This window comes from Vespa mandarinia, chromosome 16 (genome assembly GCF_050613455.1).
Source record: "Vespa mandarinia isolate Hongniang chromosome 16, ASM5061345v1, whole genome shotgun sequence".
Lineage (NCBI taxonomy): Eukaryota > Metazoa > Arthropoda > Insecta > Hymenoptera > Vespidae > Vespa > Vespa mandarinia.
The window spans coordinates 2,228,126-2,242,177 of record NC_140825.1 but is presented as its reverse complement, the minus strand read 5'-3'; the positions used below and the strand labels follow the sequence as shown (position 1 = coordinate 2,242,177).

General features: G+C 31.6%; 3 protein-coding genes across 4 annotated transcripts in view; 2 read left to right on the top strand and 1 right to left on the bottom strand.

The window, feature by feature from the left end:
- Positions 1–2,059: 2,059 nt before the first annotated feature.
- On the top strand, positions 2,060–7,522 carry Non2 (upstream activation factor subunit spp27 homolog Non2). 2 transcript variants are annotated; one of them, XM_035867660.2, is made up of 5 exons: positions 2,060–2,219; positions 4,483–4,573; positions 4,900–5,192; positions 5,277–5,518; positions 5,754–7,522. In XM_035867660.2, the coding sequence occupies exons 1-5, from the start codon at positions 2,177–2,179 to the stop codon at positions 5,868–5,870; spliced, it is 786 nt and encodes a 261-aa protein (XP_035723553.1). In that variant the 5' UTR covers positions 2,060–2,176; the 3' UTR covers positions 5,871–7,522. The 2 variants fall into 2 exon arrangements, with proteins under 2 accessions (XP_035723553.1, XP_085517919.1); XM_085661793.1 differs by having other exon boundaries at positions 4,900–5,201.
- Positions 7,016–11,572, bottom strand: LOC118442222 (cilia- and flagella-associated protein 206). Its single transcript, XM_085661794.1, has 13 exons — positions 11,385–11,572; positions 11,127–11,304; positions 10,858–11,038; positions 10,440–10,609; positions 9,847–10,102; positions 9,624–9,756; positions 9,388–9,495; positions 9,195–9,300; positions 8,959–9,026; positions 8,703–8,851; positions 8,524–8,619; positions 8,280–8,418; positions 7,016–8,187 (listed from the first exon to the last, which is right to left on the bottom strand). Exons 1-13 carry the CDS (start codon positions 11,475–11,477, stop codon positions 7,960–7,962), a joined length of 1,905 nt encoding a protein of 634 aa, XP_085517920.1. The 5' UTR covers positions 11,478–11,572; the 3' UTR covers positions 7,016–7,959.
- Positions 11,573–12,154: 582 nt separating this feature from the next.
- Meltrin (disintegrin and metalloproteinase domain-containing protein meltrin) overlaps positions 12,155–14,052 on the top strand; it is a 77,582-nt gene continuing 75,684 nt past the window's right edge. The window contains exon 1 of the mRNA XM_035867155.2: positions 12,155–12,520. Within this exon, the coding sequence (XP_035723048.2) occupies positions 12,391–12,520 (130 nt within the window). The 5' untranslated portion in view covers positions 12,155–12,390. The remainder of the gene's footprint in view (positions 12,521–14,052) is intronic.

Below are 14,052 nucleotides of genomic sequence, written 5' to 3'. Positions count from 1 at the left end.
CTCTTTTCTTGCTCATGTATCGTTTATCGTACAAAATTCTACGTTGCCATCAGATAGCGTGCTACGATGAATAGTGCGAAAATATCAATATTTCAGAAGCAAATCAGCAACTATATGCCTCTTCGTTTAGTTAACAAAGGAACAATAATTGATTATTTTGTGATGTTAAAAATAAATTAAAATTATTTTGATGATATTTAATATATATTACTCAGATAAAAAGATAATCATTTTACTAAGATTAATAACACTGCCTTGAACGACCGGAAATAATAAGAAATTGAGAGGGAAAATGGTATTTTTAGGGAAAATGCGTAATACTATTGATTTATGTCAAAAAAGTCAAATTTTCTACTCGTAGCATTTTTTTGAATTATTCATATTAATAATTAATGTATTTAAAAATGATCCATTTTATTCTTATATCAGAGTAATCATTGGATAGAATAGTTAGTTGAAAGGATGAATCCGCGAAAAAGAGAACCGCCATTTTAAAGCATTTAAACATTCGTGGCGTGGCATTACGTTGTCCATGTGTCAAGAATAAATATCATTTTTGAGATATATTAAAAAGAAATAAATACGTATATTGATACGAAAAATTTTATAATCTATTTATTTTAAACAAATTAAATTTATATAACGATTAGCAGAGAAATTCATTTCTATTAGAAATACGACAGATGTAGTACAGTCAATGATCGAAGTATAATCTTAGATATAACGAAACAATCTTTTTGTAAAGTTTAAACGATAAAATCGTACGTAGCGCTTCATGAGAAATATTTAGAGCGTAAAAAATTGATACGATTTTGTGAAGACAGTAAATATTTTAAACTAACCGTTTAAGAGTTATGCTCTTCTAAAGGTTATGTATTACTACCGCCATTGAGATAATTTTTAACGTTACTGTACTAACCAACGAAGAAACCAAGTGGTCGCTTCGAACAGTCGCGGCCTAATAAAATATCGCACTGATTGGGTGTAATTATGCTCGAGGACGATCGTTCCTGAAATACAAGAAATTTGTTTGTTTTCTTTTCTTCGTATGCACGTATTCATTCGTCATAATATGATAAGATTTCACATAACATTTTCACATACATTTATCTAACTATTTATTGGTCGTAAGAATCTCGAAAATAGGATATTCCGTTGTAGAAATATGACAGAATATAAACCTGTCACAGAGAATAAGAAAATTTTAAGATAGAGATAGAGATACGAATAGATATAGAGATTGAGATAGAGAGAAAAAGAAAAAGAAAAGAAAGAGCGCGAGAGCAAAAGAGAGAGAGAGAGAGAGAGAGAGAGAGAGAGAGAGAGAGAGAGAGAGAGAAAAGGACTGAGCAACGAATCAAAGAAAGAGGGAAAGAGATAGCAGATAAATGCGTTTCTGGTGAACTTATAACCTTCGCACAAAGTGTACGAAGATATAAAAGCTTAGACGATCGAAATAAATTTCGTTAGGAGATACGTTTGACGATGCCATATCGAGCGTTGCTCCGAATGAAGAAGAGCCTTTTTTAATTGTTTACGTAAAGCCTCGCATCCTGATTGTCATACGATGCGACTGCATGCCCGACGCTCGAAACCCGGACCGGTCGCTTCGGTACAGACGCTTGCAATAAGGCTGTCCTACCGTAGACATTAAATGAAAATTCAGACGCTTAAATTGCAATATTGTGCGTGGGGCATAATAAGAAACTTGTAGAGAAAAAAAAATTGGCCTGATTTGGTGTATACAATATCCGTCTTAAACCAACAAGAAAGAAGTTATGGATAATCGAAAGTGAATTTTATGAGATAGGAGAGAGCGTTAACGGGACTCGACTGTACCGTGGACGCCACTGGCAGCCACGAACGGTCGCTCTTTGTACAGTCATAACAATAATTTTCTTCGAACACTCCTGTAAAAATTCCAAATCGGTCTGTTCGATCGAAAAATTATGCGAGGGGCGTCATGAGAAACTTGTTAAGAATAAAAAACTAATACGATTTGGTGTATATTGTAAACGTATTTAACCTATCGTCGTTGAGTTATCCGTTATTAAAGATAGGGAAGCCTAACGCGCAATGTTTCACTTTTTCGAGTAACTGTACCAACGGACGCTACGGGAGTCCGCAGCCGGCATAGGTTCAGTTGGCAGCAGTACGCACAACGAGAAGCATTACCATGGCCGATATCTCCAAGGACGAGATCCGTAAGGAGATCACCGGTAAGTAACGATATTCATTGATATAAATAATTTCGAGACGTGATTATGTCCTATATGAGATATTAACGATTGTTACGACAAATTACGTGTATACCCGTACATCGGAATGAATAGTAAAACAGGCTCTTTCCTCTTGCGACGTGACGACTTTAGCGCGCACGTATGTGGCCAAGTGGCGTGCCCCACGCCGGCCATTACTAATCGCCGACCCCGTAGTATTTTTCATCTATACGAGGATGATAGACGTTACGTCTCGTTACATTAGATATATCGGATTTTACGTTGGTACGTGTTCTATCGGTCCTAAGAGAAAAATTTTTTTTCCTCGTCGAATTTTTCGAAAGAGAGCAAAGAAAAAGGAGGAAAGGAAGAAAGGGGAAAAAAAAAAGAAACGAAAAAAAGTAAAAGAAAAGGAAGAAGAAAGAAAGAAAGAAAAAAGAAAAGAAAAGAAAAGAAAAAATCCTCGTTTCTCATTGGTTAAGACGGCAAACCCGAGCTTTCTTTTTCCCTCTATCGTGTTAGGTGCCTTCCTCCGCCCGCTATATACGACGCGTTCGTGGCGCGCGAGCGAAGGCGCCTTCTTACGCCGCGCGCCTATTATCATCTCTCTTTCTCTCTCTCTTTCTCTCTCTCTTTCTCTCTCTCTTTCTCTCTTTCTCTCTCTCTCTCTCTCTCTCTCTCCTTTTTCACAGAGACTCTTTCTACGTTGCGTTTTATTCGAATACGATGTTTCTACTATTAATTCACCTATATACGATGGTTTCACCTTTAACCTTAGTTTTCTTCCATTATTTTTTACTTTCGATCTCATCGATGTTATTTTTCACATTATTGTTTTCCAATTTTTGCTGATCTATCATCTTTGTCGTCGTCATTATCATTATCATTATCATTATCATTATCATGTCGCCGTCGTCGTCGTTGTCTTCGTCGTCTTCGTCTTCGTCTTCGTCTTCGTTGTCGTCGTTGTCGTCGTCATCGTCGTCGTTGTCTATCTATCTATCTACTTACCTACCTACTTACCTACCAACGCTTCAAGCGAGCGTGCAACCCTTCAACTACGTGAGTATTTACACCCATAATCCGTCCTTTCCCGCCATAGTCATTCATGATCGTCACGAGAGACGGAAAAGCGATGACAAAGCACGTAATGTCGTCGTATTTTCGTTTTTTTTCCTTTCTTTATATTTTTTTTCGAAGAGAGAGAGAAAGAGAGACAGAGAGAAAGAGACAGAGAGAGACAAACAGAGAGAGACAAACAGAGAAAGAGAGAGAGAGAGAGAGAGAGAGAGAGAGAGAGAGAGAGAGAGAGAGAGAGAGAGAGAGAGAGAGAGAGAGAGAGTGAGGAAGAGAGAGAGAAAGAGAGGAAGTAGAGAGGTTGATTTTATCATCGACGATCGACGGTTATATACCCCTACTTTAAAGAGGTTTGTAGTTTTTCTTTCAGCGTATAGCGCATGACTTCAGATTGATACTTCGATTAAAATAATAGATATTCATCAACGTTACATTTAACAACGTTAATCCGTATTTGTCCGTTTACTTTCAGACTTATTTTCATTATCGGATTCGCGCGAGATCGTCCAACCGGCATGATCATGGTCCGCCATTTGCACTCTGTATTTATCGAATCCCGCGGCGGGAAATCCGATTGCCTTATATGAGTTTATATATGTATCATGAACTTGAACTAGTCATTTTCATTGCTATGCGATATACTACTTGTCGGTTTTTTTAAATAACTTCTTTTTTCTCTCTCTTTTCTTTTTTTCTTTTTTCTTTTTTTTTTCTTTTTTTTTCTTTTTTTTTTTCTTCTTTTTTCATTTTCAATTTATTCATTGAGCAAAGAGAAAAGAAATGTTTTAATAGTGCATACCTTTACTCAAATTGTACACAAATTGTTGCTTATGTTTTCCTTCTATTTTATGATAGCCAACATTTTTAAGGCAATTAATTAAATTAAATAGAACTGAAATCATGTGTGTATATATATATATATATGTATTGCTTCTTGTAGATAATAATTCTCCGGAAACTTATCATTCCTTTAATCTTTTCGCTAAGATACTTCGTTAGAACTTTGTTCTGCAGTAATTATTCTAATTATGGTAATATATTCGTGGATATAATCAATGCTATATAATAACCATTCATATAACATTAACACAAATAAAACTCCTTTAGAATCTTTTTTCTTAAAGAACTTTATAATCATTTTTATACTTTTATAAAATATCTTTGTTATTTGTTATATATTTTTCAGCTATTCTGAAAGATGCTGACCTTACTACAATGTCTGCAAAGAAAGTAAGGCAACAGATAGAAGAAAAATTGGACGTCGATCTCACAGAAAGGTAAGCAAGATATACATATATTGAAATGAAAAGAATAAAGTTATTTTTGAATAGTTTTTTTTATTATAAGTTTTATTAATACGTATGCTGGATGCAGCAGGTACTTCTGCTTATTCATCTAATGTAGGAGTGAGTATTCTGTATCCAAGAGTAAAATGGGGAAATCTGAATGGAAATTGTATTTCAAATTTTCATCTCGTTCCACCTCAAACAGTTTTATTTTCATTCTGAGGGCACATACTTAAGAATTATTATAATTTTCAAATTAAAGATATGTATATAATAATTTCTTATACATGCATATGTCCTTTATTGCCTATATATAGAAAAAAGGAAGTAGATGATTTAGTGATGGAGTGTCTACAAGAAAAACAAGATGGTGCAAAGAAAAAGAAGAAGGCTGCAAGTGAAGAATCAGAGGATGGAGAGGAGGAGGAAGAAGAAGGTTCGGAGGAGGAAGAAGAAGAAGAGGAAAAGAAGCCTGCTAAAAGAAGTCCTACTAAGAAAACATCTAGTAAGCGTAAGAAAGATTCCTCTGCTGATGAAGAAAGTGCTAGCGATGAAGATGCTAGTGATGAAGAATATAGTCCACAGAAGCCAAAGGCAACACCTAAGAAAGGTATGAAAGGTATAAAAGTTGTATAAAAAATTTTACTTTTCAAAGCTTTATTTTTTAATACATTTTATTTTTTAATCGTATTAGGAAAACCTGGTAAAAAAGGCAAGAAGAAAGGTAGCGATAGTGATAGCGATGAGGACTGGGGCAAAAACAAAAAAGCTCCAGGAAGCACTGCTAAGAAAGGTAGTGGTAAAGGTAAAGGTGGAGGTTATACTCGTGCTATTACATTGTCTCCAGAACTAGCAGCTGTTGTTGGTGCAGATCAAATGGCTCGACATGAAGTTGTAAGGAAAGTATGGAGTATTATCAAAGAAAGGAATCTTTATGTGAGTATTCATATTTCTTTATGTAATATATGTAATATATACATGTAATATATATATATATATATATATATATATATATATATATATATACATACACATGTGTATATACACACACATCATATTTTTATTTAATTCTGACTAGTACTAAATATATATATATATATATATGTATATATATATATATGTATGTACATATATATACTTTACTTTTTATGCAACGTTGTTTATATTACAGGATCCGAAAAACAAACAGTTTGCAATCTGTGACGATGAATTAATGAAAATTATTGGTGTAAAGCGTTTTAGAACCTTTGGTATGATGAAATACCTCAAAAATCACTTTTTAAATTAAATCACTCAATCCCGATCTCTGACAGGTTATAAACATTGTATAACATATTCCAAGGCGGACTGTGCGCCTCTCCATCTTTCTCACACAATACATGCATAAATACATATACATGAACACAAAAAACATATTTGAAAATAAGACTAGCCATGTTTACATCATTCCGATGTGCTCTGTCGATCATGATAACAGCTCTTTCTCTCTCTCTCTCTCTCTCTCTCTCTCTCTCTCTTTCTCTCTCTCTCTCTTTCTCTCTCTTTCTCTCTCACTTTCTCTCTCTTCTAAATATTGTATTTAATTTCTGTGATTTATGGGCATAGTCGAGTTGTCGAAAAGGCAAATAAGTTTAAACGAACGTCCTTTAATGTTGTAGGTAGGAACTTAGAGCTGTTATCAAGATCGTTCAAAATGATTTCAAAATATGAAAAATAATTAATGGTGGCCAAGGATTATTAAACTGATCTTATTTTATTACATTCAGAATTAAAACTTATTAATCTGCGCGTTGTCGTCTCATTATTAATATACTTAACATGAATTATTCAGTAAAGATGTATTGTGGCTATGAAAATAAGATGTTCATATGAAAATATTCAGACAGAAGAATAATAAGGTTGAAAACGTCTGAATATTGTTTTAAAATTATTGTTAATTTTATTATGTGACATCATTATCTCATTAACTTAACTCTTATCTTATTACCTTTGAGAAAGTTCTACTTCGATAAACAATGGCCGCCCAATGGCATAAACCATTCTAACGTGATCTTGTGCGTTCTGTAGTTCATATATAGTCCGCTCGGTTATTATATTTTATGTTGTTTTCAATTTATTTTTAGATTCATTATTGATTTATTCTTTGAGAGTGGATGATGCATAGGGATAAATTGTTTTTGCCACCAAAGGGTAAAGAAAATACGTGGAAAAAGTTGATTAAATAGAGTTAAAAGAAGAAGGAAGGAAGGAAGGAAGGAAGGAAGGATGGAAGGAAAAAAAATAATAATAAATAAATAAAAAAAAAAAAAAATAAAAATAAAAAAAAAGAAAAAAAAAAGAAATAAGCGGACAGATAAACGATGGAAAATCAACATCCTGTACCTCTTCTGTATAATAGCTACATTATACATTGAAATTAATTCTTAAGCGAAGTTTAATTGTATTATCGTGTAATTACTAATTATTGTCGTAATAATAGGTTTCTTGGTGTAAAAATTGACCTAACTTTTAAGATCTAATCCTAAAGTGATGTATTCAGTAAAAATTAATGACGTATGCATACAAAAAAAAAACAAACATAATAATAATATTAATAATAATAATAATAATGTGCTTGAATGATCACAGCACAATATGAAGAAGTAAGGAATAAATATAGGCTCTCTCACGGGGCGAGGTGTGGAAATAAATTCCGGGTTTTACGGTATGTTGTCCGCTCCTCATCGGCGTGGTGGAAAAATTTATGTATTTTGAATATAAATTAAGAAAGTGCTCTGGCCTATATATTATCTCGATGGGAAGAAAAGTCACACGGGAGAAATTCATAGCGAACAGTTTTTGCGTAAATGAAATCCATTACACGAAAAAATAAGATATGTGTACACGGAAAATTATATATTATGATACATATAATAATAATAATAATAGTTTGTTTTTGTTTTTCTTTTTTTTCTCTCTCTCTCTCTCTCTCTTTTTTTCTCTCTTTAAGAGGAAACATGGCTCGAGACAACGTACTGTTCCGTGAATGTATTTAAAAAAAACGTGTCATTAAAAAGTACTGCTTTCATCTTTTTTATAAAAATATTTCTCGTTCACATTTATTTCCACGTTATTATAATTTACCTTCTTACCCCGTAATTTTTAATAAACGATAAAGTCAATCGATCAATCAATCAATCAATCGACGACGACGACGACGATGACGACGGCTACGACGATGACGAATTTTTATCAGTTTTGTATTGAAACGCCAACGCTCTTTTACATACCTATTTGGTGTAAGTTTTATTACGATAAAGGAAAAAAAAAAGGAAAAAAATAAAAAAGAAAAAGAAAAAAAGAAATAAAATTGAAAAAGGAGGTCTAAGTGTTTCGCTTTATAAGTGTTCAAATTCCTCTTCCAGGAAAGATAGAACGTGTTGGTTGTTGTCGCGTCTTCCTCGTAATCCAAAAATATAAGTGAGAAGTTTCTTCGTGTTCATATAGTTATCCCGTTTAGTTTGAACTTCCTTGTCCTTTGGTGGTGCTGCTTGCACGCAGGCACCGCTTCTAAAGTGTGATATATAAGTCTGCGTGCTTTTCGTCGCACACTTTACTATTTTCGCCTAATATTAATAAATAATAATGAATTAACGTCCGTCCGTAAATTTCTTCGAATATATAATTATGTTACGATAAGGAAAAACTCTTAGATCACCAAAGAGAGAGCTCTTTTTCTAAGTTCCCAAACATTCCAAACGTTATTTGTATTATCCATTGATGGTGGTAAAATATGCGTATCGGTTTGAACTGTCTGATCCTGACAAGTCTTTAATTCTAATTCATCTTCTGTTAACCTTATCAATTATATATTTATATTTAAAGCGTGAAATTATTTTCAAGGACGATATATATATATATGTGTATATATATATATATATATATATATATTAGCAACTTACTCCTTAGTTTTCATAGTTTCGATATCCTCATACATTTGAAATAGATAAATGTACTCTATGTGATCCCTTACAAAATTTAGAGCCTCGTGAACGTATCTGCAACGAATTGGAGAAAGATGATGAAAAAAAAAAAAGAAAAAAGATTTTACAGACTACTTCCATTTGTAAAGCTCACACACTTATCTGGTTCCTTTCCAAAATGACGAGCAGCTGTTGCAGAACTGAAAGCATAATACCTTCCTCGCCATTTAGCAACCCCATTGTTGGGATTTGCTGGAATCAAAGCTCCTTTCCCCGTGACGAACATCCAAGCGCAAAAGCCGAGAAACTCAACGATATAAAATATGATCCGTTAAATACGTTAGCGATATTACTACGTATATTATGTGATGTAATTTTGTATTATACTATAATTGATATTGGTATTGCATTTACCTCCAAATCAATTTTATCAAAGTCCTTAGTAGTGTTCGGATAATAAAGAGTACAATCACCACAATTTGCTGAAAATTTCAATGAAAATATATTACTTGCGACGATGTAAATATAATTTTTTTGGGGGTTTTTCTTTTTTTTTTTCTTTCTTTTTTTTTCTCTTTTTCTTTTTTTTTCTTTTTTTTTTTCTCTTTTTTATGGACAATGTAGATATCTTGTGAAATATTTATTATTACTTATCGTTTCGCCCATTGACAGTTCGAGACGTTCGGCGTCCGTTAATATGTTTACATTCTTTATTATGAGATCCTTGAATATCTCTTGATCGTACACGTTTACATTCTGCGAAAAAATAAAATTAATGAAGTGCTCCGAGGGTCCTTTGTAATACGATTTTGTTGAGAAATAAAGTGAACCTTTTTGTGTTACCTTAATATTTAAATTGTATATCTCCCAAAGGAAATTATTAATATTACTTAATATTATCACTTCATCCTGCAATCCCATCCATATATCCGCTAGGTCAATGAACTGTGGCTGTAAATGGAGATATGAGACCAAAAAAAAGAAAATTGGTTTTATTATTTATTTAATATATTTCTTAATGAAAAAAAAGAAGAAGAAGAAGAACAAAAAAGAAAGAATATCTTTTATTTATAACTTACATAGACTTGAGTCGTTGGAATGGCTGTCCTGTAACGCATCGTTTCATGAAGTCTCATCAAACGTTGTTGAAGACGTTCTATTAAATTTTTTATAATGTTACCACTGTGTTCCACGTCGGAAAGTAATTTTCTGTAAGAAAAAAATTATAACAAAATAATTATCCAATGATATAATAAAATAGTGATTGGTAATTTTTTTTTTTTTTTTTTTTATACTTTCCTGATATATATCTCTTGTTGGCGCGACGTCGTTAAAATTTCGACAACTCGTTCGTAATTATCTTCCTTGATGTTTTCAGGTAAAATAATTTTTTTTACACTCGAGTAACAAATGTCGTCGTAATCCTCGTCGATCGAAACGAAAGAAATGATATTCTCTATCGTCGCAGTAAATTCATAAATTTTCGTCATTAATCGTTCCAATAATTCAAGGATATCATCGTACGTTTTCTTAACGGCATCTTGTAAAATACTCGGAACTATAAAATAAAAAGACAAAATATAAACAATATAATTATAATGCGTAAAATATATTAATCCAAGTTGTGCACATCTTAAAATAATTTATATAGTTGTGTAATTGGGGTACGCTATATCCTAAGGCATTTTGTGGAGCCATCATTTATACAGAATGACAAATTTTGACTAAAAAAAAAAAAAATACCGTATATTCTTTGATGCCTCGGAAATAATAATCAAAAGTATTGAAAGCATATTTCCAATTTTGTCATTATAAAAAATATTCATGAATCATGCAATGACCAAATTGTTTTTATTGAGCTCAAAGAAATTAGTTATCAATAATTTATTTCTTACGATTATCGATTTCTTTTCCGCCACGTTCGCAATCTCGATTAAATAAACGTATACCGGCAATTATACACATCAATTCCATAAGTTGTTCTTCTTTTTCTTGTTTAGGAAGTTTCACATAATGTGACAATTCGGATGGTTGAAATACACTTTGCAACGTAGCTGTTACTTCTCTAAAAACATAAGTTTTATTTTATTATTTTATTTATTTCTTTTTTTTGAATTTTATTTTATTGTTTTACTTTTTTTTTTTTATATATATATACAGAAAAAAGAGAGAAAGAGAGAGAGAAAGAGAGAGAGAGAGAGAGACAAAGAGAGAGAGAGAGAGAGAGAGAGAGAGAGAGAGAGAGAGAGAGAGAGAGAGAGAAAGAGAGAGAGAGAGAGAGATTGTACGTTATAGATAATAATTTAGTTTCACCGTAAAGTGTTCGTTACAGCAGGATTACCGAGACCACTTAAAAGTGTAATAACTATGATTATTTTCTGATAGAGTTTCTCCATTTCATGATCATTCTCGACTTTTTCCGTTTCACAAATTTCAGTAACCAATGGCGTCGTTTTACGATGAAGACTTATCCTATGTTTTTTGATTATCTCATCTAATATAAAATTCTTAAATTGAAATTGTTAATATGGTAATATATAATTTATGTAATCTAAAATATATAGTTAGATAAGTATAGCGACCTCTTTCACGATAATGTTTAGCATAATATAATTGATTCTTCAATGTCGTTAAACTTGATCTATTTTGATCTTGCAATTTTTCTTTTATTATATCGATCAATTTTCTATGACTTATCTCGTTCTCGTCGTCGTCGCCGTCGATCAATTGATAAATTGGATTTAATTGTGTCAGAGATAGCTATTAAAAATATAATTAGATTATGAAAAAGTTAGTTTTGAAAATTCGAGGTTAACTTATTCTGATTTAACGAAACTTACCAAGAAGGAAACTATATCATAGGTAACGTGTATTTTATTACTGTTACATTCGTGTAGAATTTTTTTTATTAATATCTTTCGAACGTTATCCATTATTCAGATAAAAATAATTTTTATCTAATAATGTTCAAAAGTTCAACAAATAACACACTTTTTTTTAATGATATATGAATACGAGAAAAAGTCGGACTGCTTATGATCCGTAGTTTGATCAATGTTTGTTTAGAAACCGAGGAAAATCGATACGATACTTATATTACATTTTATAATATATAATAATATTAAAATATTGTTTGAAACAGAAAATAAAAAAAATAAAAAAAAAATATATATATATATATACATATATATACTAAATTTAAATATTTAAGCTTTTAGAAATAACAGTGTATATATATATAATATTTATATATATTATATAATGTATAATAATATTTATTATGCATAATAATAATTAAAAATTTATTGAATAAAAATATTTATATTTTTGTGTGTGTATATATTAAATCTAAAGACAATAATATTTTATCTTTTATATATTTATTAAAAAAAAAACAAAAAAAAAAGATATTATTTATCATAACAAATAAATGCAATAAAAGAATGATCGTTGGATATAAAAAAAAATTCGATTAAAAGAGAAAGGAAAATTCTAAATAGATTCAAATTTCCCGCAAATTGAAGTATCGTGACGGTCGGACGTAATCGGTCAGACTCGGATAAGTTCGTGAGATAGGATGGTTCGATAGGCTGGCGTAGTAGGGGTGATACAGAATTCAGAGGTGTCGCAACAGTCTGCGTTGTCGGACCAGTCGGACGTGGTGGTTGGTACGGTGTGGTGTTTCTTCGCGTCGCGTTGAAAATAAAGAGGGAAGGCGACTCGTGTAAGGTAACTAAACATAAAAGTGTTACGTTTAAACGATGATCGCGTGAAATAATAAATTGTTGTTCGTCGTGTTGAATCACGGGAGAGGACGTTTTACGAAGAGAAGCGGGGGGGGTAAACATGATTAGTGATAATTGGTGGCTGGACTCCCGGTTATTCTTCGCAAGTGTTTCGATGGTGCGGTGCAAATCGGTGCTCTTTCTTTTGATTCTTCTGACGATCGTCGTCGCCGCTTATACTGAAAGTCAAGGCAAGTTGATCGACTTCATTTATATATACACACAATACATATATATATATATATATATATGTATATATCTATTTTTTTATATATTTACACATGTGTATATATATATATATATGTATATATTTTTATTTATTTTTTTAATTTTATATTTTATAACTAATAACTTTACAATTAATAGAACGTCTATTGGAAAGCTCGACATCCTCTTATTATTTATTTATATATATTTATATATATATGTATATATATAGATGATATATATATATATAGATTTGATTGATTAACTTTTCGATTATCGAAATTTGTATCACTTGTTTCGATAATCGAAAACATATATATCGTTCAGATCCAGCTAGAAGCACGTTCGACCTCAACGTTTCGTTTACGAGTACGTGTTTACTTTTCAAAGAGAATGTTTACCAAGCGTAGTACCTATTCAATAGAAATATAAAAACTGATATATATATATATATATGTATATATATATATATATATATATGTATATATATATATATATATATATATGTATATACAGATACACGTAGAAATACACACAATATATATTATGAACGACGTATACTTGTATTGAATTTAATACGAATAACATAATAAAAATTACAATTTTCTATTAAGTTTTACAAAATACCACCAATGATGATCGTCGTCCATTATTTTTAATGATATTTCAATGAATAATAATATTTTAGAATTTTTTTGTTGAAAGTTACTCGTTTCATCATTACCAGTTTGTATCAAAGGAAAAAGAATTTTCAAAGATATTAAGTAAAAGATGGCGTAACACGTTACTCGTTATAAATCTTTTTCTTCTCTCTCTCTCTCTCTCTCCCTCTCTCTCTCTCTCTCTCTTTCTCTCTCTCTCTCTCTCTCTTTCTCCCTCTCTCTCTCTTTAATACAGCTGACTCTTATCGAGAGTTACTCGTACGTTTTTATTTTCTTCTTTTCATATTTTTTGACAGAGACAACGTGTGTGATATACATACATGCATATATATATATATATATATATACATATATATATGCATTTATGTATGCATATATGTATGTATGTATGATGTATGCATGTATATAAGGTCGGACTGGGAGAGGCATCTCGTCTAACATCGTGATAGGTCGAATAAAAGCGTTCACCTTCGCTTCGAATAACGGAGAACGCGTCGAACGTATCCAATCTTATATACATAGATATATAGGTACTTTTCATATGATTCCGCAACATTCGAAGAAAATAATTATCTCGAAAGTGATATATATCGTTTCGTTGTTGCGCGTTCCCATTTTCAAACAAGAAATTATAATTTATAAAAATCAACATTTTTTGTTGACAAGTTTACGAATACGCGCTATTCCTTTTTTTAAACGAGGACGATGGCAAAAAATCGACATTTATTGTTTCTTTTTTTTCTTTTTCTTTTTTTTTTTTTTTTGGCACAGTGGGAAGGGGTGAAGGGTTCTCTCTCTCTCTCTCTCTCTCTCTCTCTCTCTCTCTCTCTCTCTCTCTTTCTCCGATTTATCTC

Coding starts and splice junctions, on each gene's coding strand:
- Non2 (XM_085661793.1), top strand. CDS start 2,177: ATGGCCGATATCTCCAAGGACGAGATCCGTAAGGAGATCACCG. Junction 5,202..5,276: donor ACCTAAGAAAGGTATGAAAG/GTATAAAAGTTG, acceptor TAATCGTATTAG/GAAAACCTGGTAAAAAAGGC. Junction 5,519..5,753: donor TCAAAGAAAGGAATCTTTAT/GTGAGTATTCAT, acceptor TTTATATTACAG/GATCCGAAAAACAAACAGTT.
- LOC118442222 (XM_085661794.1), bottom strand. CDS start 11,477: ATGGATAACGTTCGAAAGATATTAATAAAAAAAATTCTACACGAATGT. Junction 9,496..9,623: donor TTCCAACGACTCAAGTCTAT/GTAAGTTATAAA, acceptor CTCCATTTACAG/CCACAGTTCATTGACCTAGC. Junction 8,188..8,279: donor GAAAAAGAGCTCTCTCTTTG/GTGATCTAAGAG, acceptor TATTAATATTAG/GCGAAAATAGTAAAGTGTGC.